The following is a 24,984-nucleotide window of genomic DNA, read 5'->3' as shown; positions in this document are numbered from 1 at the left end:
TATGTCCATTTATTCACTCATCCACACCATCCATCCTCCAACACTTTCTAGTCCCAGGCTTGTCTCAGGTTTTGGAAACACAAAGACAGACAAAACACAGTGGCTCTCTTTTTCTAGTTAACTTCTTAAGACATGTTCTTTGGTTGCATCCCACAGACACTCATAAAAATCCAGTTTACTCAACGCAATTGTGTACTAGAAATGGGATGAGAGAGGGTGCCTGACTTCCCACCAGACTTTGACAAGTCTTGCTTTGGACAGTTGGGGTGGATCCCCCTTGGAGGTGAAAGGCCATCTCTGAGCTCTGGCTTCCCCCAACTACAGGACCCTGTCACTGCCTCACCCACCAGCCCCGAACTTCACCTGGCACAGGGTCTCTAGCCTCTGCCTCTCGGCCTCTTCTGAAGCCAGCTGGGCCAGCTTTCGGAGCAGCAGCTGGGTTGGGGGTGTGGTGATGTCCAGGAAGTAGGTGAGGGCCTGGCTGAGTGAGCAGGGGGGCAGCCGCTTGTCCCTGACCCAGTAGCTGCCTGGAAATGAGTCAGGATGGAAAAAGGGCCCCATTTAGGTTTCCCAAAGAGAGATGAGGCATCTGGGGTAGACACCCTCCACCTCCCAGCTGCAAGGGAGAGAAGACACTGAAGTTCTGGCTCCAGGAAGAACAACAGGCCTCACGTGCTCAACTCATGTGCAGGAAGGTAGTGCACAGAGAGGGCTGCAGGGAAGGCTGATCAACAGCCCTCAAAGGGGACCCGCAATGACACAATCCAATAAAGTAAAGTAACTATGCACCAGTGTCCTGTCTCTCTCTCACCCAGACCTGATACCCACAGGTGAATTGCAGACTCACAGTGACCAAATCCACCATAGACTGATGTCTGCCCCAGAGGCTAGTTGTTTGTTTAGAGAAAAGCCCATGACTGCAGTCCGCTGGGATCCTATACCAGGAGGTGCTAGGAGAGCCGCAATCACCCCGAGTGAGGTGATGAGTCTCAAGGAGTCCCAGGGGCTGTATACAGAGTCATCGTAGCATAGACACGGGGGCCAGTAGATGTGGGTTCAAACTCTGGCTCCCCACTTCCTAGCTGGGTGACTCAATTCTCTGAGCCTTGGGTTCTGCCTCTGTGAAATGGATGTGATAAGAAAACTTGTCTCGCTAGGTTTGTGTGAGCATTGAATGAAATAGTGCAATATGATAGTTGGTACAGTGTCTGGGACACAGGTGCTCAATAAATGTTAGGTAAAAATATTAGTATTACATTGTTTCACCTAGACCATGGGTGGGGAACCTTTTCTCTGCCAAGGGCCATTTGGATATTTATAAAATCACTTGTGGCCATACAAAACTATCAACTTAAAAATTAGCCAGCTATATTTGGTTAAATATTTAATTAACTCACCCTTAATATGATGGCTGGAACTGCGCCTCTTTGGTGAGGCCTTGGCAGGGTCAGACCAAATGACATTCCCTACCCCTGGCCTAGACCCAAGGCCTGATGAACCACATTTGTCTCTCTACAATCATGAAGACATCTCTGTTCCCTTGCCCCGACATTTCGGGCTCTCTCACATCTCCTGGACAGTGGATACAATGCCAGACTTGCTTCTCTGACCCCTAATTTCCTATTTTGGCCACTCTCTTTAGGGGGACACATTCTTGAAGGTGTCATTATCACTGAGGAAGCTAAGGTCAGGGAGTTAGTCCCATGGCTGGGAGGCCTGTGATTGAAGATTTCATTAGTTTACCTCTCCTAGTGCCTGCCACCCTGTGCTGTGCTCACCACATAGATCGAGAGCCTCACTCTCACCTTAGCACAGAAAAGGGGGTGCCCTGGACAATATCTTCTCCTGGGTGAGGATGGCCAGGAGGAGCCACACTCTCAATGAGCCCCTGCTCATTGCCCAGGGAAGGTGGGAATAAACCAGACCCTTGGGCAGGAAGCAGTTTGAAATTAGAATGCCACGACAATGTGAAGAGGTTATATATTTGGGGACCTAAGGAGACTCTAAGGGTGTATTCGCTGAGACTGTTCTCAGACAAAAGTTCATAAGCCCTCGAGAAATGGTAAAGGTTGCATTTGTATCTACTCACTTGCTCTTCACAGCAAGCCTGTAAGAAGGCTCTGTTATCTCTGTTTTAGAGAAAAGAAATAAAGCCTGGAGCAATTAGCTCATATGCCCAAGATCACATAGCTAGTAAGTAATGGATCAGGGATTTGAACATTCAAACCTCACCATTTCTACACTGTTTCCACATTTCTCGATTATGTCATGACACAAGCTGCACACATGTGCCTGTTGTGGGGACCAAAGAGACAATGCATGTAATATGCTGGCATATAGGAATTATCCAACAAATGCTAACTGCTACTGTTACTATTATAATAATTATTATGATGAATATTCTTGCATTTCTGCCTCCTGTACTAGTGAGTTCCCTGAGGGAAGACACTGAGTCTCATTCACTTTTTAGCCCAGGGCCTGTTATATAGATGTGACCAGTTAAAATTTCAATGGAAAAATAAGTGAATCATCAAAAAAGTGGCCAGATAAGCAAAAGAACGAAGGGAAAAGACTCTCCAGCCTCTGGTGGTGGGCACACAGTCCCAAAGAAGCATTCCTTTTTGCTGGCCTGCCAGCTGGCTGAGAATGCTTGTAAGGCTGCTTTAGTGCCACCCCCCTCCCCCCCCAGCAGGAAGGTCAGGGTTAGCTGTCTGCAGCGCAGGCCCAGGCTCAGCCCTGTCAGCTGGGAGGGGGTTTGGTGGGAGGATGCTGGGGCCACCTCAGCGTAGGGTCCATGTAAAGGGCTCACCGGTCTCACTGAGGGTCTCCAGGCACATGGGTTGGTGGGGTGCGGGGTTGTCCACCACTCGCTCCAAAATGCCTTGCACCAGGGCCGGCTGGTTGCTTGGGAAAACCCCCAGGTGCTCTCCCGGCAGGTAGCTGAGACCTTGGCTGCCCTCGCTGGAGAGCTCCACCAGGAGGGTGGAGCGGCTGGAGAAAGATAAAAGAAGCCTCTGGTCACGTCACCAGGATTTCCTCCAGAGCTCCCTGGAGGGTGGGCCGCTTTCCCCAGGAAATATGCCCTCCTTCCATTTTCCTGCCCGGATCCATGAGCACGGGTCACCAGCATGCCCTGAGGCTGGGGCACCTAAGGGATCTGGGGCCTCTCAGTGGGGAGAGGATGGGCAGGACCCCCCCCTGTGCAGTCCTCCAGAGCCCACAAGGGCTTGACCACAGACTGCCCAAAGAAAGCATCCCTCCAGGAGATATGTAGGCATTGGGACAAACTTCTCCTTGTCCCCAGCACAAATCCTGTTCTTATTAGAACAAAGCCCAGTTTTCCTAATGAATGGGGGAGGTCAGCACAGAGAAACAAAACCTACAGAGAATCCACAACACGGGCTCACCCTGGCAGAGAATGTCCTTCCCTGCTAGAGTTTTCCCGAAAGTTCTTAAGAGCGAGCCAAATGGTCTAAGTTTCTCCTGCCCTCCCCTTTTGGTGAAAGAGTTAAGTGACAAAGGGCAGGAAGTGAAGAAGGTACCCAGTTCCCACGCTGGAAAACTGGCCCATGATTAATGGAGACCAGATGTAAAGGCACAAGTGGCCACGGGGTTTCCAGTCATGCTGGTCCTCACCAGTGGCATCAACACTAGTGCCATCGGACACGTCTCTGTTTTCAAAGACTGACTTGCTCTGGTCTTTCCTTCATTAAAACGAAACCTGGGGACCATCACCCAAGAGCCCTGTGCTCTACCCCACCTGGATTTCGGACTCTGTAGATTCTGCCGCGATTTGAGCTTCATGGTGAACACATTCTTGGCGTGCATGCTGCTGAGGGCTGTGGGGGACAGAGAAGCAGTGAAATGGCCAAGTTGCTCCTACGCATTCATTGGTGGGGCAGCCTCCGTGTGTCTGAGTCAATGACATGCGGACACTGCCCTCAGGATGTCCCGCTGTGGTCGCGGGAGGGTTTTTTTTGCTTTTCCCCACTGTGTCTCTGAATCAGAAATCAAGACCTTTGGTCTGACAGGGTGGTTGTGCTGCTGCTAGGTGTTGGAAAATGCAACCTGGGGGCGCAAATATGGGGGTTTCTAGGACGTCTGGTGGCTTGGGGTCTGCATGAGAGCGCCAGGAAGGTTGGGGATATCCTAAACAAGCAGAAATCTGTAGGACCACCAGCCTCATGAGACAAGAAAATGGGAAAGATGGAGGCACGGCATCTGGAGGGCACGTCTTAGAGTTCACAGGCTGTAGAATGTTCTGGAATGGCCTCTGCAGAATGTTCTTTACTATACTTGGCTGCCATCGGAGTTGGAGGGGTAGGGCTCAAATTTCAACTTGGCCACATGCTAGCAACTCAATTCATCTCCCTGAAGTACATTTCCTCTGTCTGTGCCTTTCTTGTAGGATGAGTGCCAGGGCTCGCTTAGAGCAGGTGGACACAGAGCCCAGCACAGTGCCTGGCACACAGGAGGCCCTCAGACACAAGCAAGGCCTCGATTCTGGCACCCCAACCTGCTCTTGGGGCAACAAGAGAGACACCTGGCAGCCCTAGGCCAGATGTCCCCCCCTTCAGGGGGTCCTACGGCTCTCCCCGACCACAGGCTTGTGGCCCAAAGACCCCACCCTGGCAGGAAGGGCAAACAAGCCCCCCATGGTACAGGGAAGCAGGTACCTTTGTTGAGGTCCAGAGGCTGAGAGTCCTGCACGAGCCTGTAGTGGCGCGGGTCCCAGGTCACACTGGTGGTGTAGAGCTTGGGGATCTGAATGCAGTGTTTGCCTCGGACATCGAATGCCTCACAGGCTGCCTGGAAGAAGACACAGTGAATCGGTGTTAACGAGCAGCAGCAGCACCACCACCCTTGGGGTGCCTATTTTTCAGGTCCTTACAATGAGCTGAGTGCTTTGTTCAATTACTAAGCACATGTATCTATCTGACTGGGCTGCTGCAAAGGCTCAAAGAGGCGCCAGGGCTTGGCACACGGTAGCTATTGCCAATAGGATGAATATTAACATGGACAGTATCTCATTTTATCTGCATGCCTGCACCATGATGGAGGTTTGATTACTCCCATTTTCTTTCTTTCTTTTTTTTGTTTTTTGGCTAATCCTCAATGGAGGACATTTTCTCTACTGATTTTTTTTTTTTTTTTAAAGAGAGTGGAAGGGAGGGGGAGAGACGTTAATATAAGAGAGACACATCGACTGGTTGTCTCCCACACATGCCTGGACCTGGGCAGGGGATCGAAACTGCAACCCAGGTACATGCCCTTGACCAGGAATGGAACCAGTGATCCCTCAGTGTGCGGGCCAATGCTCTAACCACTGAGCAACGCCAGCCAGGGCTGATTACTCCCATTTTCTTGATGTGGAATCACTGGAGGAGTCCTGGGCTTGGGAATCACGTTGTCCCTGACTTAAGCCCGTGCTCCTAGGCACCACTGGGTGAAACCCTTCGCTGCAATGAGGAGTTTGCTAAATCAGGGGAGTCAAACCGCGGACAACAAAGACCTACTGACACAGGCCCAAAGAACTCAACTGTGTGGTCCCTGTCTCCAAGCTCTCTGTGGCTGGGAGACTTGAAACAAGACAAGGTTGTCAAGAGGTGCCCTGAATAATCAGAAAGGGAAAGGTCTTAAACCAAAGCTCCCAGGAGGCAGGGAGGTGTCCCAGACACCTTCTCCCACCCAGGGATACCTGCTTAAAGTGCATCTCTCCCGGGGAAATGAGGAAGAGCAGCAGCGACCTGAGCCCTCAGCCTGCAACCCCAGCCCACACCTGGGACCATGCCTAGAGGACCAGGCAGGGGTCTTGCGACCCAGGATGCCCAGCACAGATGTCTAGGCACGGATGCCCCATAGCACCCTGTCCGTGCTGTGGGGCAGCTCCAGCTAGGAACTGACCTTGAAGGTTTGCACACCCCAGCTGCGGAAGGCCTCTTCCTGCCCACTGAGCTCATCTCCTTCCCCTGTCGGGGTGAGCTGAGACGCTCCCAGGTGGGACAACTTCTGGTCGACATCGTGAGCAAAGGCACAGAACTGAGGGTACATGCTGGAGCCGAGGCCGAACACGGCATACCTGCCAGGAGGGACACACACAGACGAGTGAGCCAGCCTATGCAAGCGTCACCCAGCAGCACCAACAGCCCATAGGCCAGCCTCAGACACTCCCACTCCAGCTGGGCATAGGCCCAACCCTGTGTGCTCCCTTCTGTCCTCCCTGGCTCCCAGCCTTGTCACCAACTCCCATGACCAACCCTATGTTTGGCCTGCAGACCTGTAAGCTGGGCTTGGATTCCCTGGCTTGAGGACAGATTCTCTGTGCCTGGACATCCCAGAGAGGACCCCTTATATATACCCAGTCCCAGACTTGGCCCATAAAGCAGGGCTCGGACAAGAGCGGGTGGGGAACAGCCTTACCTGAACTTGTTGGTGAGCTTTTTCAGCATGAAGAGAGATTTCTTCAGTTTCTGGAAAGAGAGAGAACCACAAAGTTCTCAGGACAAGATTCATAAAAGCAACTGCTTTTTCTTTTCTTCTGGTGGCCCATTTTAGAACTGGCCACATCTTACAGAAGGTTCAAGATCCACAAATGCAAGTTGGTTTATGGGTACCTGGCTGGGGATCAGGGACGAGCCCTGCCTTAGCCACTCATGTGGCCTTGACCCTCAGGGGGGGATACAGAACAGCCCAGCCTCCAGCCCACCTAGCCCTGGTAGAGGCGCAGGGGGCTGCCTTACAGCAGGGCAGCTCCTGAGGGTTTCCTAACAGGGTATGAGTGAGCCTCTGTTCTTGTTTGGGACCCGGTGAGAGCAACAACTGTTCCCATCTTTTCTATAATAACCCTGATTTCCCAGGAACTCAAAATAATTTTAGGTGGTACATGACCTACCAGGTATAGTGTCAAATCTATTAAATAGTAAGAAACTATTCTCTTTTCTGTAATTTTTTTAGTTATTCCCATTTCAATTATTTTTGTTGTTCTTCTGAACACTGGGGAGAAAGTCTCAGGTTGGTGTTAATGGAGCCTTGACACCTCTCTAATATTTGCCTGTTGCTCTTTTTTAAAAGAACTAAGCAGCCCAACCGGTGTGGCTCAGTGGTTGAGCATCGACCTAGGATCCAGGAGATCGGGGTTCGATTCCCAGTCAGGGCACATGCCCAAGTTGTGGGCTCATCCCCAGTCGGGGGCGTGCAGGAGGCAGCCGATCAATGACTCTCATCATTGATGTTTCTATCTCTCTATCCCTCTCCTTTCCTCTCTATGAAATCAATAAAGATATATTTAAAATAAATAAATAAACATGAATTGTTGAATTTGAAAGGTAGGTCCAACTTACTGAAATATATTACGTACGTCATAGGGAAGGTGGCACATGCATATGGCGATAATTACAAAGGACACAGGCAAATGGCTGTTAGGGAAACCCAGCGTGATCTGGGCACTCCCTCCCAAATGTCCTCCTGAGGACATGCTGAATCCCCCACATCCCTTCCTTGGTCCATTGGGCCCTACCACCCTCCTGGCCCTGGGACCTGGGCCACCTACCTCTCCATTGCCGGGGGAGTCTCCGTTCCCAAACGTGCTGGTCACCACCAGCAGCAGCCGCTCCTCCTCCAGGCTGCTTAGCCTGTACTCGTCCATGCAGAGAACCTGCGCGGCACCCAGGGCGGACATCAGCCCTTGCTTCCCGGCTGGGCCTTCTGCGCCCTCCCCGGACACCCTGCCCTTCGCCACCCCCCCCCAAGGCATTAGCCTCCTGCATCATCCCCTCCCCCGCTCCCCCTGGCAGAGGCGTGGCACAGAGAAGGTGATAAGAAGGGTGGATTAACAAACCCATCAAGTGAACCCCCTTGAATACATGGGCTCGGTTCTCCCGGCCTCGAGCCCCACCACTAACATGTCAGCAAGCCCTGGAGAGTCTGCCCCCCAAATCAAAATGCTTTCACCACAACCATGACTACTTTGCATTCTGAGTGCGTGGGCATATTTTCCAAAAAAATTCGGTGAGCGGGTTACAAAAATGACGGCTCCTTCGGCACCTCAGGAACCCACTTTGCCTGATCTAAGCACAGATGAAGGGTGCCATTGCCTTGCTGTCCCACCCAGCACCCAGGCTGGCCTGACGTGGGAGGCCTTTCGTCACCCTTTGGGGGGCTGCTTTATTTGTCTGCATTTTATTTATCTTTTGCCCCCTGTATGGAAGGAGTTCAGGGAACGGGAGTAGAATTCATCCAGAGCAGCTCATGGACACTGAGACTTGGATTCCTTAGGAAAGTGTTTCTCAACCTGTGTTCCCTGGAACGCTCTGAAAAGCATTCTTTTCTGTGTACGTGTGGGAACCCCTGGGCACACACCTATCTTCCTGTCACCAATTTACAATGTACAGCTGCACACTCAAGGCTCTGAGACACCCGGGAGCAGAGCGACCGTTCTCACTTTCCCACACGTCCCTGAACACAGGCAGGGAAGCGGCAGGCAGCAAGCCGGGGCGGATACCTTGGGGTTGAAGGCACAGCTGAACAGGGCCCCGAGGTCCCGGGCCAGCGTTTCTGACCTTCCCGTCTCCGTCGCAAAGAGGATGGTGGCTCTGACCCGGGACGCCATGGTCTTGCGTATCAGCATAGAGGCGAAGAGCACGGCTCTGTGGGGACAGACAGATACTGAGTGATCCTTGTACAGGAAGACGGGGGGGGGGGGTGCAGGAGGATGGGAGGAGTGTTTAACGTGGGCAGGTTGAGTTACAAGAACCCACATTTCTCACCAGCTATCAGCCCTGACTCTCCGCCCTTCTTACCCCCTCAAGAGCTCAACCCACCGTGTAGCTCCTTTGGGAAAATGGAGGAGAGAGGACACTGGGACAGTGGCTACAGGTGACACTTGGAATTAGTGTGGGGCCATCTGAAGGCCAAATTCCATCAACATCATCTTTTCTCTTTGTTCCCTGTCCTTCAAGGCCTAGAAAAAGACGCCAACACTGGCCATTCCACTCACTTAGCCAAGACTTGGAATCGAATCACTCTTCTCTGGGGTCTCCGCTTCTCGTCCTGCCAGACGTGGGTTTTCCAGGCCTCCACCTTCAGAAAAGAGGGCAGACGTGAGGACAAGGTAGGCCTGGGATCGGCTTGGGCTTGGGGATGCTGGTGAGACAGAAGCTTCATGATCTTCTTGAGTTGGGGGGCGAGCAGGCCCTGTCCCAACCCCGGCCTCACTGGAAGCCCCACGGGAGGGCTGTGTCTGTCTGTGTCCCTCAGAGCAGCAGCTCCGTGGCCAGCACAGAGCCTGCACATACCGGATGGTCAGCTGGTTTATGGTCATTAGTGTCCCCCTGGAAGGAAGAGGCCCCACTTCTCTCTTGTTTTTACTGTCTTATCACTAGGACCATATAATGTATTTTCCAAACTGGGGCACCTTTGAGAGTAAAAGGAGATGCTGTGACAACAGGTACAAACTATCCAGGGCAATCGGTCACCCTGCTTATCACCTTTAGAGTAAGGAAGTTCTTCCCAACTCTGCCCAAAGTCTTTTGTGACAAAAAATGAACCTGTTTCAATACATGATGGTTACTGAGTGCATCCTGGGTCTGACCCTGGGCTGAGCTGTTACATACACCAGTTCATGTGGTCCTTACAACCTCCATTAGTGAAACTAAGGCCACTCCTTTAGAGGTGAGAAAATCAGGGCTGAGATGGCCTCCCCCCGCCCCACGAAGGTGTGCCTGACCTGGGAGCCAAGCCCTCACTATGAGGCTACCTGACTGTTTATGGCTCTCCCATGGAGGTCACCCTCGGGAGCTTAAACCCTGTCAGAGCAACAGACCACTAAAGGGGCAATGAAAGGTATTTCCTTCAGTCCCATGCTCTGTGGAAATGAACAAAAGCTGCCTAGCATCCTTGAGTGAAGTCTAAACAGCATTAAAAATGTGTGTCCCTGATCCTCTCTCACATGTCCTGCACGAGTGAGTGTGCATGTGCACACAGATGCACATGCATGCACAAGCACATGCCCACATGCAGACACACACTCTCTCCACCCCAAGAGAGAGGGGAGGAAGGCCCCTCTGTTACCTGGTAGTAGTAGAAGGGGGACAGAACATAGTTCAACATCTCCTGGTGGAACACGGGGGTGATGCTTCCAGAAATCGGGGGCACCAGCCAGATCCAGTCGGCAGGGCAGCCCCCTCGGGACCGGTACTCATTCTGCATGTACTTCATGAAGGACTCCGCCGCTGAGTGGTGATCCATGATGGTCACATTTTGCTTCTAAATCAGGAGGCAAGAAGGGGAGTTGAGAGAAGGGATGGGGGAGTCCAGAGAGTGGTCTGTTGACTGCAGGGTTCCCAGGTAAACCATGGGAAGGCCTGGAAATCCGTAAAATGGGACAGCAATTCCTCCTGGCCCCCTCCTCGGGGCTGACGGAGGGCAGAGCAGAGGGCTTGGCTCAGACAGAGGCCTGGAGGAGAGATGGGGCTTTCAGGGACAGCTTGTAAGAGGAGGTGGGTCTTGAGAGATGGTACAATTTAGGTTGCAGACAGGCAAACCTAGAAGAGCACACAGCATGAGTCAAGGCCTGGAGGAGGAGGGGAACTGGCTGAGGGAAGCCCCAGTAGTCCGAGCCACACCTTCTAAAATGTACACATACACATATAGCCACCCCTGGGTGCCAGACCAGTGTTTAGCTTAGGAGCTGATGATTATCACTGAAATAATGATGGTAACAATAATAAATAATAATATCAACAAAGCGAGTGCTTACTAAGTGTTCACTATGGGCCAGGCAGTTCGACTAAGCATTCTGCATATATTTCATTTCATTCTTACAGTAACCTAGTGAGGGAGGTATATTATCATCTCTGTTTTACAGATTAGGAAACAAGGCCAAGTCCTTTGAAGTTGACCATGAAGGAGGGTGACGAGGAAGTCCTGGAGACTCAAAAACAGTGACATAGACATGGTCGGCGATGGTCAGGAGACAGCGAAGGATCAGTGGGTTTTCTGGGACATATCTACATCCTGCCAGTGTCAGGGCTGATGCTGGGAGCCCCAGGAGTCAGGATGTGTGGTCCACAGCTGGTGGGACCTTCCTGAGCTGGACCAGCCCCAGGGGGCTCCTCCTGTCCTGTCTCAGAGCCACCCACCCCTAATCAAGCACAAGTTTGACCTACCTATGGGGTGACCTGCCCTGGGGAACAGTGTGTGATTGTAAATATTTACTGGTGGTTGTTTAATGTCAGCTCCCCACTACACTGCACAAGGATGAATTTTTGTCTATTCTGTTCCCTTCTCATATCCATGGCCCAGCCTAGTGCCTGGCACATAGAAAACGCTCAATAAAACTTTGCTGAATGAGTGAATGACTCTCTACCCAGTGGTCTGGCCTCCAGGGCATCTGCCAGAGCACCACTGCTCATGTGGATGTGGGCTCTCATTCATTCACTCAACAGACTTTTTTAGAGTCTACCATGTGCCAGACACTCTTCTGGACTCAAGAGGTAGAACAGTGAGCAAGAGAGACAAGATACTGCCCCATGGAGCTTACGCTCTATTGAGGGGAACAAAACAACACAGAAAGAAAGAAGTAGATGCACTGTGTATTGTCAGGAGCTAGTAAGTAGTATGAAGAAAAATAAAAGCGAGTTAAAAGACTAAGACAGAGAGACGAGAGGCGGGTGGGTGAGGTGCCGTTTTATATGGCATGGCCAGGGAGAGCTACTCTGAGGAAGTGACAATTGGAACCTGGATGAAGGGAAGGGCCTGGTCATGGGATGATTTGTGGGAAGAGTGACCTAGGCAGAGGGGAAAACAAGTGCAAAGGCCCTGAGGTAGGAACTATATTGGTGAGCAAGAAGTCCAGTGTGGCTGGAAGAGTGGTGAAGGAAAAGGCCTGGTGGGAGGGGCTGGGAGGGACCGGAGTGTAATGAGGTCTTTCCTTGGTTTCACTATAAAGGGACGCAGAAAACAAGGTAGTAGCCGGGGGAGGTATTTGGTTAGCTAGCCATTTATTTCTCTGAGATGAGAACCATTACAGCCTATTGATATTGATGGGAATGGTTCAGTGGTGAGGAAGACATTGATGATATTGGGGGGGGGAAGTTTCAGGATTAAAGTCCTTGAGAAGTTGAGAGAGGACAGGATTCAGTTCTTAAATGCAGGGACTGACCAATCTTGGGAGGAAAGGAGTTGCCTGTTGCTGGAAGATACAAGTTATACTAGAATTCCTAGAGTTAGTGAGAGGGCTTATCTGTCTCTGTATCCCCTGCACCTAGCACAGTGTGTGTGCAAACTGGGTGTTCAATGCTTGTTTGATGCATAAATAAATGAGCAGTGCTATAAGGGGGAAACCAAGCATGGCATGAGAGGCTGGGCCAGATGACCTTCTAACCAGAAAGGCTTCAGACCCACAGATTGCCAGTCATACCTGGAAACTGTGGAGCACAGCGACATTGATCTCAATGACAGCCTGGTCCTTCCAGAGTGAGGCCAACTTGTGCGTTTCCAGGCCCATCCTCCTGCCCACTTCCTGCAGAGGCAGGCAAATGGGGGTGTCAATCCTTGGGGCCAAACCACAGGCCCACACCTCCCGCTGGCCCAGCTGGATGGTCCTTGTTACCTCCAGGATGTTGTAGCGCTGAGCATCACAGAAGTCCCGGACCCCAATCTCTGTGCCCATGTACCAGCCGTTGAAGGGGCACCCTGGGAACTCGAGGCCACCCACCTCGAGCAGCATGTTGGACACTGCAGGCAGGGTGTACCACTTCAGCCCCAGCTCCCGGAACCACTCATACCTGGCAGGGAGACAAAGCCAGTGGTGGAGCCTTCATTTCTGCCCACCCTTACCCCTAAAAATGTTCCAGGGAAAGTCAACCAAGAAAATGCCTTTCTAAGTGTTGATCTTTAAATTCATCCCACCTGGAAGGGTGAATGAGTGCACTAGGTGTCCTTCATTAATTATGCATTCATTCACTCATTCATTTACGCAAACATATTATAAACATCAAGTATGTAACAGGCCCTGTGCCAAATGCTGAGAACCCAAAACAGCATAGCAGTTAAGGGCTCTAGTGTCAGAAAGCCTGGTTTCAAGTTCAGCCTTACTGCTTACCAGCTGTGTGACCTTGGAATCTTAGCCTCTCTGAGGTTCTGTAGCCCCACCAACAAAACAGAGATAACAGCAGTAAACTAGTGAGATTATTGTGAAGATTACAGTATCATTCCTTTATATATTCATTTATTCCAGAAATATTTAAAATTGAGCACCTACTATGTTCCAGGCAGCCTACTAGGGGTTGGGGATATATTGCTAAACAAGAAAGGCAAGAACCCGGTTCTCAAGGAGCAGACAGTCTAGAGTCTAGACTCTAAACAGGTAAAGAAGCAGATAAATAATAACTAACTAACTAACTAAATAAACAAATAAATAAATAGGAAGTTAAAACAAGGTGCTGTGTTCAACAGAGGGTGAGGGTGTCTACTGTAGATCGGGTGTTCGGAAGCCGTTTCTCAGAGCAGGTAACATTCAGGGATAGCTCACTGACAAGAAAGGAACTCTGAGGAAAGGGCAGGGGAACAGTGAGCGCAAACGCCCTGAGGTGGGACTGAGTTCAATATATTCAAGGGATTAAAAAAAAAGAGCCCAGCCCAATGACTGCTACATAGTGAGTCTCAATTTATGGAGGTATTTTTGTACTTATGAGAACTGCCTGGAGCAAAGGCTGAACCAGATGAGCTCTGGAAGTCACTATAGCCCTATACTTTCGTCACAGTCAGGAGAGGGACAGCTAAGAGAATTGACAGGAAGGCAAAAGAGGCCTGGGCTGCTCAGTGTGAGGATCTCAGAGCCTTACACGGGTTCCTCTTCCAAGGTCACTGCTTCCCAAGCTCCTAGGGCCCCATGTGTCTAAGCCTCTGCTTCCCCCTCACCATCAACATATCCTCATAAGTCTGAAAGGCCCTGACGCAAGTGCAGAGTTGCTGTATAAGGGTGACAAAGGGGCCTTGAAAGCCAGCCTTTTTGGGCACCTGCTGCTTTGGGCTTTAGGGGAGATACAAGCAGGGGTCTGAGGACTGAGGTCTCATTAGGAAGGGAGGGGGACATGTATGTTCACTCACACCCCAGCACCCTCAGCCTGCTTACTTGGGATGTTCCATAGGCACCTCGAGCACAAGGTCAGGCGGGATTTCAAAGAGCTCAGGGTCGCGGCCACCAGCCTGCAGGACCAGAGGCACCACGTCGAAGCGGCCATACTTGGGTTTCCAGCCCAGGTCGATGCACAGCTGGGGACAAGACAGGCCCAGTGAGTCTGCAGATCCAGGCACCTTGACCCCTCTAGACTCCACCCTGTTACCCACCAAGGCCGGATCTGGTACCTGGGTGAACTCCAGGCAGGCAGGGTCCCCTCTGATGGTGCCATCAGGCATCTGGTAGCCGGCGTAGCGGATGAGCTGTGCGTTCCAGACTCGGAAGTCATGCTTCCCATCGCTCCGCTGGGGGAACACGGTGATGGCCGACCTTCCCCAAGACAAGGACAGCGTGTTGACCACCTGGCTCCGGTGGGGGCTCCCTGCCACCCCCACCAGTCCCCCACCCCTTCCTGTCCTCCCACTCCCCAGCCTCTGCACCTGAGCTAACTGAACTCCACTCCTGCAGGCCCCCAACATGCCAAGCTCTCCCTGGCCTCTGTGTAACCTGCCCTCTTCCTGAAATACCATCTCCCTCCCTCTTCCATCTTAAAGACCCCTCCCCATCCCTTCCAAATGGTTCCAAGTCCAAAGGAAACCAAGGAAACAAGCGCTTGAGGGGGGCTAAGCTCACAGAGGCTCTGCTCATTACTAGGGCTCCCTAAAGAAACCTCAATCTTGGCTCTCTTTCTCCCTGGTTTCTCCTGGAACCAGAGATGCCACCCCTAAACCCATCTGTATCTTTTGGCTAAGACTCTGGAGGAGGGTGGGCCCCAGCCATAGCCTCGTGAAAGGTGCCCTCACCTGATGTTGCCATTGTTGGTGGCATATCGCAGGTGTCGGCAGATGTGCTCGAACATTTCCTGGGCAGTGGAACAGCTCCGGGCATCAAAGACCTGCACACAGCCCCCCAGACCACGCCCACCAAGGACTGTGAGGACACAGGCCTCTGGCATGATCAGAAGCTAAGTCACGGGGATGGAGGGATCGAGAGTGTGTCCCAGACCCCTGCTGCCAATCACCAAGCAGAGAAGTGCATTCTCTGTATCCATACCTCCCACCTCAGGCCTGCCCTGTCCATCCTTTCTCCTGCTCTCCTAGGGGAGCCCAAGCAACCCCACTTGGAAGATCCTATCAAAACCCAAAACCCAAGAAAACCTGATTTCAAGCACCATGAATCAGGATTCCCACAGCCCAGCTTAGTTTCTTTACAGCGTGAGCACATTTCATACCAGGCCTCCAGCACATTTTGTGATAGCCAGAGTTGCTTTCACTGGCATTGCTCATCGATTTCTATGTCCAAGCGCTTTTGATACTATCCAGCAATACATGACCCCCCCCCCATGTAAAAAGGTCCTAGGAGGCTAAGATAAAGAAAATGTTTTCTAGGGGCCAGGAATTCAAACAGTCTAGGTAAACAACCTCTCTTGTGGCACCAGGGCTTCAACCATAATAATAACAAGGTCGTTTGGTTTGATGTTGGCGGTTAGTCTCCCAAATTTCACATAAGAGATCAGCTGGAAATCCTGGGGCTGAAATATGAGTCTAGACTTCTCATGGGGCCCCCATCTAGGGTCAGGAATGTGCAGAGAGAACCTGAGGTCCTGGTTTCAGTCGGGGAGCCCTGGGCACAGCTCTGCTTGGCTGTTGGGGGCATCTGCCCAGAGCCTGCCGCCCTCCAGCTTCCTCCCCCTCCAGGGCCTAAGGAAGCGCACCTGCAGGTTGGACCACTGGATCCTCCCGATGCAGCGCGGGGCATTGCGCCAGGCCTGCTTGGTGGCGTAGATGAGCTCATCTCCCGTCAGCTGGTAGGTTCCTGTTGTTTCTATCTCCTTTGTTACAGCTTCCACCCTGGCCAGATGTTCCTCTATTTTTGCCCTGGGGGACAGGAAGACATCAGGAAGATCAACAATGAGATGGTCTTAAATGGGGATTAATTCAATCCACAGAAGCAGGAACTGAATTAGGACATCAGGAGGGCAAGATGTCTCTCATGGAGACTGTCTCCTCCAGGGTCAGCTTCATGGGTGTTTGACCTGGGTCCCGAGCTTAGAAGGGCCCCGAGCTTATTTTCATGCTCTGTTGTCACTGTCTTGAAAATTCGGAATCACTTTTGAACAGGGAGCCCATATTTTCATTTTTATACTGGGTCCTGCAAGCCGCGTAGCTGGTCCAGATCCCATAAGCATCCTTGCTGTTTCTAGGTGCTTTTTCTCTAATCGTGTACATCTCAGCGTGGCGGGCACGAGCAAGGAGTGCGTGCGACTCTCCTCAGGCACATGCAAGACCCGGAGGAGCATCCGTCCACCTTCCCATGGTTCAGAGATGAGCCAGCCCCCACCCAGCATCTCCTGTGACCCGAGTACTTGCTAGGAGCCAGGTACTCTGTGAAGCCACTCACAGTTGGGGGCTCATTGGGTCTGGGAAGGAGACTTGTTTGTTGTTGTTGTTAATCCTCACTAGAGGATATTTTTTCCATTCATTTTTTTAGAGAAAGTAGAAGGGAGGGGGAGAGAGGGAGAGAGAGAGAGAGAGAGACATCCATATGAGAGAAATATCGATTGGTTGCCTCCCACATTCGCCCAGACCAGGGCCAGGGATCAAGCCTGCAACCAGGGTACATGGCCTTGACCGGAATTGAACCAACGACCCTTCAGTCCATGGGCCAATGGCGCTAACCACTGAGAAAACCCGGCTAGGGTGTGGGGAGCATTTTTGTGTCCATTTTATAGTCCAGTGTATCAAGGCTCCAGGAGGTTAAGTACCCACATAGCACATAAGTGTGATAAAGAGCAATGCCGGGACTCAGATTCAGGTTTCCCTGATGCCAAGCCCAGGCTCTTAACCTTCCACTTCCACCCTAGGGGGTATTGCAAGCCCAGAGATGTTGAGGGCCTTCCCACACTTTCATGGTCAGGCCAGGACATGGACCAGCTCTCAGGACTCAGCCTGCAGAGCCCCAAGGCCTGCTCAGGGAGGAGCCTTCAACGGCAGGATCCAACATCACGTCTCTCTACAGCATGCGGTTTCTCAACCTCTGCACCACTCAGCCAGCAATCCCAGGGAGATTTCTACACTGGCTTCTCTCTTCCCCTCCCAGGCTTCAAAAATACCCCACAAGGAGGAATTCAGTCAGAAAGGCTTTGAAACACACACACACACATACACACACACACATACACAGCAACCTTGAGATCTCCAATCAGCACCAAAGATGTTTGAAATAGCAACAAACAAAACTATTTAAGGAATGAACTCCTGATTAAGGAGAGTGGACAACTCAGAACAAAATGGCCTTTCTGTGGATGAAGAGTGTCTCGACAACTCTTCCTTGATTAAAAGAAAAAGCTCAAAGACAAAACACTTGACACTATTTATCTTCAAGGAGATTCCTCTGCTGGGTGAAGGTTGAGGTTGCCCCGCCATGGGAAGCCCTTTCTCCCCAAACAGAGCTCCTAGCAAGGCTCCCTGTGCTGCATCGAGCATGAAAACAGCAGCGATGACCAGAAAGTGGATGCTTTGAGTACACTGGGTAGTGTCACCTCGTGACTATAGAAGAAAAAATCCGTTTTTACATTTGTACCCAATTGCTTTAGAACTTTATATTTTACCACTGTTTTCACATAGTCACATTTCTGAGGCACTGAAAATATTGTGATGCCTATTAGGTCTGAAAAAAAGACAGTGGCTTTTGGCATCGGCAAACTGGATTTGAACAGAACATTCAGCAAGTTATGATTCTATCTCTACAATCCTTCCTTCGTGAAAGACTGAACCAGCCCAGCTGTCCATGCCTGTGGCTGCTGGTGTAGTTGTGGAGATGGACTGCCATTTGTCATTCACACCTCCCAGGACCTCACAGGGGTCCCACAATGGACTGGTGACTGTGAGAAATGGCTCTTCCCTTAGTGAGAAGCAGGAGCAGCACCGGGGCCTCCCCAGGCTGATACCCACCCAGCTGCCTTCCGGACACCAGCGGGGCCTCCCTGGTCCAGCATTGGAACTGGAACCTTCCAGGTCAAAGAGTTGGACACCAGAACATTGCGGTTAAAAGCAGGGGCTCTAGCGCCAAGCTGCAAGGGTTTAAATCCCAGCTCTGGGACTCCAGAATGCGGGATTTGAGTAAGTTACATCTCCTCCACGGCTTCGGTTTCCATGTCTGAAAAATGCGCAGGACAGTAATGGCACCGGTCTCGTGGAGCTGTGGTGAGTGTTACTTACAAGGCACTTACACAGGGCCCAGAACATGCTTAGCGCTCAGATAGTGTTAGCATCGATACGGTGGCCCAAGGAAGCTCATGAAGAAAATCCCTACACCCTGAAATGCTCATTAGTCAACAACCTAGCCGACAGCCCAGGGATCATGAGCTTCCCATCACGGAGCACTTCACAGACGTTCCCGTTTCACAGCACACATCAGGCTCCCCTGCAGCCACCAGGACTCTCAGTCCGACTGTACGTTAGAATCGCCTGGGGAGCTTTTTGGGAACATGGGTGTCTGCTCCCTCTCCACTTCCTGGGGTCCTGACACTTTTGGCCCAGGGGACCCTGACATCAGTGTTCTGCAAGGTCCTCAGGCAACTCCATGGTGCAGCCAGGGTTGAGGGTCACTGCCCCTGGGAGATAAGGGCCTGTCATAGACTCAAGGTCCCTCCCAGCTCAGACATTGCAGAGTCATAGGAGAGGGCATGTGGCATCACCAGGAGCCGCTCTTTCTGCCATGGGGGTCCCAGGTGTATGCAGTGGCTCGCTTCATGCACTGAGTGCAGGTGGGGCTGCACCATAAAAGCCACACTCCTCTCCCAGCCCATAAAACAGCAAACCCACGCCCTTTGGTCATTCTGTCTCACAACCCTTTTGTGCATTCTTATTTTAAAGTTTTAAAAGGGCCAAAATGAAAAGTCATATAGTTTATGAAACCCAAGAATGTAGAACCCCACAAAGTTCAGTGCAAAGAGCACAGCCTGCCTTCTCCAAGTTGGTGGCCTGAATTCTAGCTGGGATTGGGTGACGTCAGGTGTGTCACTGGGCTTTCTTGTTCACCCCTGTAGGAGAAGGGCTTGGCTGGGTGGTCTTGAAGGTCCTATCTATCACAAACATTTAATAATGAAAGGGTGCACATCAAGTCACAATCAAGGTGACTCTGCCAGGACACTGTTCTAAATTTATTTAATCCTCGCAACACTCTTAAGAGCAAGATTCTATCATCACACACCTCCTCCCTTTTTACAGATGAGGAAGTTGAGGCACAGAGGGGATGAACAGATTTCCCAAGGATACAGGACTGGTTACTGAGGGAGCCAGGATTCAAACTCAAACACTTAAACTCCTGACCCACACTTTTAACACCTACTGCTCTGTCTCTTTGTCTTACGATCATGCAAACCTACTCTGGGGTCTTTTTCCCTTGGGAAACTATGCTTTAGCCCTGGACCCGCAGTGAATCTGGGAAGGAAAGGAGCCTGGGGTCAGAGGGAAAAGGCTGGAGACAGGAGAGCTCCCAGGAAGGGGGAGGCAGCAGATCCTGCAAGAAGCGAGACTTACTCTTTGAAGGAGCTGTAATACTGGTTGACAAATTCGATAGCTTGAGGTAGAAGCTCATCTGGAGAGGTAGGCCTGTCCCTGGGTCCTCTGGTCAAACTTTTGGAGTTCATGATGGCTCCCAAGCAACACTTAGATTTGCAAGCCAAGTCCTGGAAAGAGGGGGGTGGGTGGTGAGGTGGGCAGTTTCAATAGCCATACCCTCCAGAGCTAGCTGTCCTGGCCATGCCCTTCCACTCTGGCTGTTCCAGCTCCCTCCTACCCCTCTCCAGCCCTGCGGCACCTCCTCCTTGGGGTCCACCAGACTTTCTCGCCATCTAGATTTCTTTTCTTCTACTGGCTGGACCCCATTGGGTGTGAGCTGAGGTTGCTCTCCCTCCTTGGGCTCAGCCTATTGACCCTATTCCCAGCCGACTCCAGACCAAGGGCAAAGTCAACAGCTGTATCCCTGGGAATATCTCAACTATCTTCTCATTTAAAGAGGCTGAGTAGCACCCAGCCAGGTGTGGCTCAGTGGTTGAGCATCGACCTAGGATCCAGGACATCATGATTTGATTCCCGGTCAGGGCACATGCCTGGGTTTCAGGCTCGATCCCCAGTTGGGGGTGTGTAGGAGGCAGCCCATCAATGACTCTCTCATCATTGATGTTTCTATCTCTCTCTCTCCCTCTCCCTTCCTCTCTCTGAAATCAATAAAGACATATTAAAAAAATAAAAATTAAAAAAATAAAGAGGCTGAGTGGCTCCTGGGAACACACTATTGGTGTTCAGCCAAAATGAGTTGACATGAGAGGGTCCAAATCCCAAAGTCAGAGGAAGGCACAGAAAAAGTACTAGAAGAAAGTACACCCAAATGTTAACTGTGGTGATTTCTGGGAGGTGTGGGAAATGATTCTGCTTTCATGGTCTTGACATTTTCAAATCCTTCCCTCTTAGATGCATTAGATAGAATGCATTCTAAAGTTAGAATGAGTAACGTATAACATAGGAAGGAACCTTAAAGGACACTTAGTATGACCATACATTAGGTGCTTGAAACCCTCTCTAATATCCCTATCAAATAGTACTTGAATCCTTCCAGTGACAGGGAGCTCACTACCTCTTGATGTAGTTCAGTTCAGCTTGGGCAGATCTGTTAGAAAATTCCCCTCATACTATGCTGAAATCTGTGTTTCTCTAGGAAAGGATTAATCTGTTCCTGGAACCATTGATCTCACCTCTGGATTATCATTATCCATGAGGGGGTTCTCAGGGAGTTGGCATCACTTACTTCCTACTGTTATTTATGGAACACAAGTCTCTGCTCCCAGCACCCTTTACCCAAGCGGATGACTGCTTGCTTTGCCCAGGGGGACATCTGTTGATCTTCTAAGAGCCCTGATAGCTTCACTGACTTGGGACAAAGGTGGTTCTCCCTGAAGCCCCAGACTTCTCACCCCTTTGGCCTTGTGGTGAAGTGTGTCTTGGAAAGTCATTCCACTGCCCCAGTTTTTGATCCTCACATGCTGTGGGCAGGCTGATGGGGGTGCATCCAGCTTGACCAGGGATTCTGGAGACTTCTAAGAGGGGGAAGAAAACAGGGATTTCCAAATGCCTCCAATTCCAGGGCCCCATGGGTATCTCCCTGGCCCCTGGGCCCTGTTTTGGCTTTAGGTGGGGTAGGTAGCTTGGGGGGGTACACAGGTCAGGGTGTCAGTCCTTGTCCCTCCTCCCTTCCTGGCAGCCTGGCCACCTGGGCCAGTGCCTGCTAAGAGCTCCAGGTGCCTGGGCCACTGGCCAGGCCTCTCTCTTCACCCAAGACCCTGCCAAATGCTCCCTCAGAAGAATTGCAACAGTGGGGACTAAGGTTAGACGTGAAGGAGACTACGGTCCCAGTCAATACTGCCAAGAACAGAAATCAGGATTAGGAGCACATACCACTGCCTTCCACAGGAGCATTTACGAAAATGAAAACCATCTTCCCTCCCAGCTCCCCCCACCCCCATTTCTCTGCCCATCTCTCTGGAACGCTGATGTCCAAAGCACTGAAGGAAGATGGAACCAGTGGGGTGGAGGCTGGGGGCTGGGACCAAAGGCTCAGCTGCCAAGTCTAGGGTAACCTTGATGTCCTGCTCCTGACTCCATGAACCGTCTCCTCTCACCCAAGCCTGCTGGCTCACACAGGCGAGTAAGCCATCAGGGTGCCAGCACACAATGGGGACCACCACTCCTGATCACTATGGATCGTCCTGCTCTCCCAAAGCCCTTCCTCCTCCCCACCTGTGTCCCCTGGGTCTCCACTCACTGTCCAGACCCCAGCTTCCATCAGGCTGCTCGGCCTGCATCTGCCTGGGCAAGGGAGGAAGGGGCTTCCCACACCCGTGTGACTCACTCACCTTTCCTGTCCCCGTGAAGGGCTGGGGGGACTCATTCCGGTGCTTGCCAAGGCTGTGACACTTGGGGTCATCCTGTGTCACTGCACTGTAAAAGGAAACAATGGTCATGAGCCGGAGTATCTGAGGGCAGAGAGGGGTGCTGGAGTCCCTTCTGCCAGCCTGTCATTTGATGGGTGAGGGAACTGAGGTCAGGAGAGTGGGAATGAATGGCTCATGGTTTCCAGCCAAAGAGGATGTGTAAATGGGGTGGGGGAAGCAGTCAGTCACCCCAGTCTCCTCACCATCACCACTCTCCCTCCTCCTCTTCCCTTGCCTTCCCTCTGCAAAACCAAAAAGGCACGAAGGGAGCTAAACCAAAGCTGGGGGCCCATAGGACGACCCACAGAAGCTCCTGGAAGATGCCCCCCTCAAAAGCCGAGTACATATGTGGGTGGGCAGAGAACGGGCTTCTCCAGAGCCAGCAACACTGCCCACGACCCACTCACTTTGGAAGGCTTAAGTATTTTTATTTAAAGCATTTGATTTGTCTCAGTTTATTTATTTATTCTAAATTCTTATTATGGAAGATGTTAAACATACACAGTAGAGATAATAGAGTAATCAACCCCCATGGGCCCTTCATCCAGATTCAACCTGATCAACCCATGGCCAGTCCTTTTTCACCTCCACTCTTCCAGCCCCACCATCCATCTAAAGCAAGTCTGAGATGCCCTGTCACCCATAAATATCTCAGTAAGTATTTCTGGGAGATAAGGACCCCTAAAAAAAATAGGTTACATTTATTTTAAAACAATAGATTTAAAGAACTTAGCCTGTCCTTTGGAGAAAGCCCTGAGAGTCTGAAATCACTCAGAAACCATTGGTTCTGGCTTGGGATTTCAGGTTCGCTCTCCTGGCAAATGTACAGAGAACAGAAGACAGGTGACTCCCATGGGCTGCATACTCCTGAGCACCCCTGCAAGCGTCACACCCCACACCTGCCTCCTCCTGGGGGGGTCACACTGCAGGGACACTTTAGTAGGAAAGCTTGTTGTGTCCCATGTTCTTTGCACTGTTTTCTGGGGTGTGCATGCGTGTGCACACACATCAAAGGGAAAGGGGTTAGGGAGTGTTACAAGGGTCTCTCATTTCCCACTTTACGCATTACCTGTGATGTTGGACTATAACGAATGAGCATGTATTGCTTTTATCACTGGAAAAACTAACACTTAGGTTGTGCCTAGTTTTTTCACTATTATAAACAATGCCCCGAACTGTGTACATGGTGTGTGTGTGTGTGTGTGTGTGTGTGTGTGTAAGCACAGAAAAACCCAGGTGGATGTTAAGTGACTCGCATTAAGTGATGAACGCATGGGCTATTCGAATTTTCTTTATACTTCTCTGCATTTTCCAACTTTTTACAGTGACCACGAATCCCTTTCATAACTGGGAAAAAAAGTTTAATTTAAAACTGAGTAAAAAAGCCATGCACAGCCCCCTTTCTCCCTCAGTTAGGTTTCTTTAGACTTAGCTGTTGGGAGATGGGGGGGGCACCAGAAACCAGATGAGCATGTTAGGGTCCTGGATGCTGACTGACAAATTATTTCATTGCTCACCCAGACACTTGGTGCAATTTGGCTTAACCCACAGCTGTGCTTGGTCCTGCTGGGTCCTTCATGGACCCGCCATCAAGAGGAGACCTGGAGTGTGGTGCTCGCTTAGGCCCAGGCCCAGGGACGCTGAGGTCAGAGCTGCAGCCTGGGGCTCGTTTGGGGTCTGACCTGGGGTCCAGACTCCCCCGCAGCTCCCACCCCACCGCCCCCTCTCCGTGCTCCAAGGGTGGGGATCAGGGAAGAGCTCCGGAATGGATCTTATTTGTAAAACAAAGAACCTTTTTGCGCCCTTCTATCTGTCCTAAAGGGTGTAGCAGCCCCGGTGCTGAAAAATCTAGAAAGCCCCAAGTGCCTAAACGGCCACAGTCCCTCCTCCAGCCCTCGGACACGGCTCTGCGGCTGCTCAACTGCAGCCTCCTATGGGCTCCAACCGAGGAAGCGCTAAGTGAATCCAATCGGAGTCCTGCAGGAGCGAAGAGTCCGGCCCTGAGGTTTGCGCGTTACCCCGAGGCTCGGAGAGGCTCGGTGCCCGCCTCCCTCCCGGGGTGCACCCGGCCCGGGCAGTACCTGGCTCGGCGGGAGCCGCAGGCGGGCTGCGGCCGCAGGATCTTGCGGAGAAGCCCGCAGAGCCGGGGCCGGGCCGCCTCGCACGCCGCACCCAGGCCCTCGCGCATGGTACCCGCCGGGCGCGGCTCCGAGCGCTCCCCTCTCGGCTCCGCGCCCGCAGGTTTATAGCCCCGGACCCCACGGCCCCGCCCCGGGGCGGAGCGCGCGGGAAAGGGGCCTGGACTCGCCCCCCGGCTTCACCCCGCGCGTGGCCCCGGGCCAGGCTCCTCCCGGGCCCCGCAGCGGGCGTCCGCAGGGAAGTCTGCCTTTTGGATGCCGCTGGACTTGCGCTGGGCTAAGACCCCGAGGCAAGTACGCCAGGCCTCCTACTGTAGTGCTTCACAGTTTAGGAAGCAAGCCTTATGCTGTTATTTCATCTGCTTCTTCCTAAATCACAGTCAAGAAGGTAAATCTATAGTTATTCCCACTTTACTGGGGAGGGGCAGGCCAGAGAGGTTAAGGATCCTGCCCAAGGCCACACAGCAGCCCCAGGGCCACAGCCCAAGCTCTCTCTCCTCACAGGGCTGCCCTGGGAGGTGTTATTTCTTTAAAGAAAGAGCAGGGCTGGGGATGACTTTTAGTGGGAGACATGATGGGGGCGGGCAGTTGGACCAGGAGCCCCCTCAGGTCCCTTCCAGGTTCCCGGTCCTTGCGATCTGAAAGGTGCAAGGCCTCCTGACTTTGCTCCATCT

General features: G+C 51.8%; 1 protein-coding gene across 1 annotated transcript in view; it reads right to left on the bottom strand.

The window, feature by feature from the left end:
• The window catches only part of NOS2 (nitric oxide synthase 2), a 30,185-nt gene extending 5,825 nt beyond the window's left edge, over window positions 1-24,360 (bottom strand). The window contains exons 1-20 of the mRNA XM_087826022.1: window positions 24,254-24,360; window positions 22,095-22,179; window positions 21,156-21,278; window positions 19,723-19,871; window positions 15,894-16,056; window positions 14,983-15,074; window positions 14,368-14,509; window positions 14,135-14,274; window positions 12,611-12,785; window positions 12,419-12,520; window positions 10,069-10,263; window positions 8,996-9,078; window positions 8,501-8,645; window positions 7,550-7,654; window positions 6,421-6,470; window positions 5,905-6,079; window positions 4,677-4,809; window positions 3,761-3,839; window positions 2,810-2,991; window positions 364-527 (exon numbers count right to left, since the gene is read on the bottom strand). Coding sequence (XP_087682148.1) covers window positions 364-527; window positions 2,810-2,991; window positions 3,761-3,839; window positions 4,677-4,809; window positions 5,905-6,079; window positions 6,421-6,470; window positions 7,550-7,654; window positions 8,501-8,645; window positions 8,996-9,078; window positions 10,069-10,263; window positions 12,419-12,520; window positions 12,611-12,785; window positions 14,135-14,274; window positions 14,368-14,509; window positions 14,983-15,074; window positions 15,894-16,056; window positions 19,723-19,871; window positions 21,156-21,278; window positions 22,095-22,179; window positions 24,254-24,360 — 2,589 coding nt within the window. The remainder of the gene's footprint in view (window positions 1-363; window positions 528-2,809; window positions 2,992-3,760; window positions 3,840-4,676; window positions 4,810-5,904; window positions 6,080-6,420; window positions 6,471-7,549; window positions 7,655-8,500; window positions 8,646-8,995; window positions 9,079-10,068; window positions 10,264-12,418; window positions 12,521-12,610; window positions 12,786-14,134; window positions 14,275-14,367; window positions 14,510-14,982; window positions 15,075-15,893; window positions 16,057-19,722; window positions 19,872-21,155; window positions 21,279-22,094; window positions 22,180-24,253) is intronic.
• Between the last annotated feature and the right edge of the window lie 624 nt (window positions 24,361-24,984).

Source organism: Miniopterus natalensis, chromosome 17 (genome assembly GCF_054644295.1).
Source record: "Miniopterus natalensis isolate mMinNat1 chromosome 17, mMinNat1.hap1, whole genome shotgun sequence".
Taxonomy (NCBI): Eukaryota; Metazoa; Chordata; class Mammalia; order Chiroptera; family Miniopteridae; genus Miniopterus; species Miniopterus natalensis.
The sequence above is the reverse complement of the archived record's forward strand: the minus strand, read 5'-3'. Positions and strand labels throughout refer to the sequence as shown.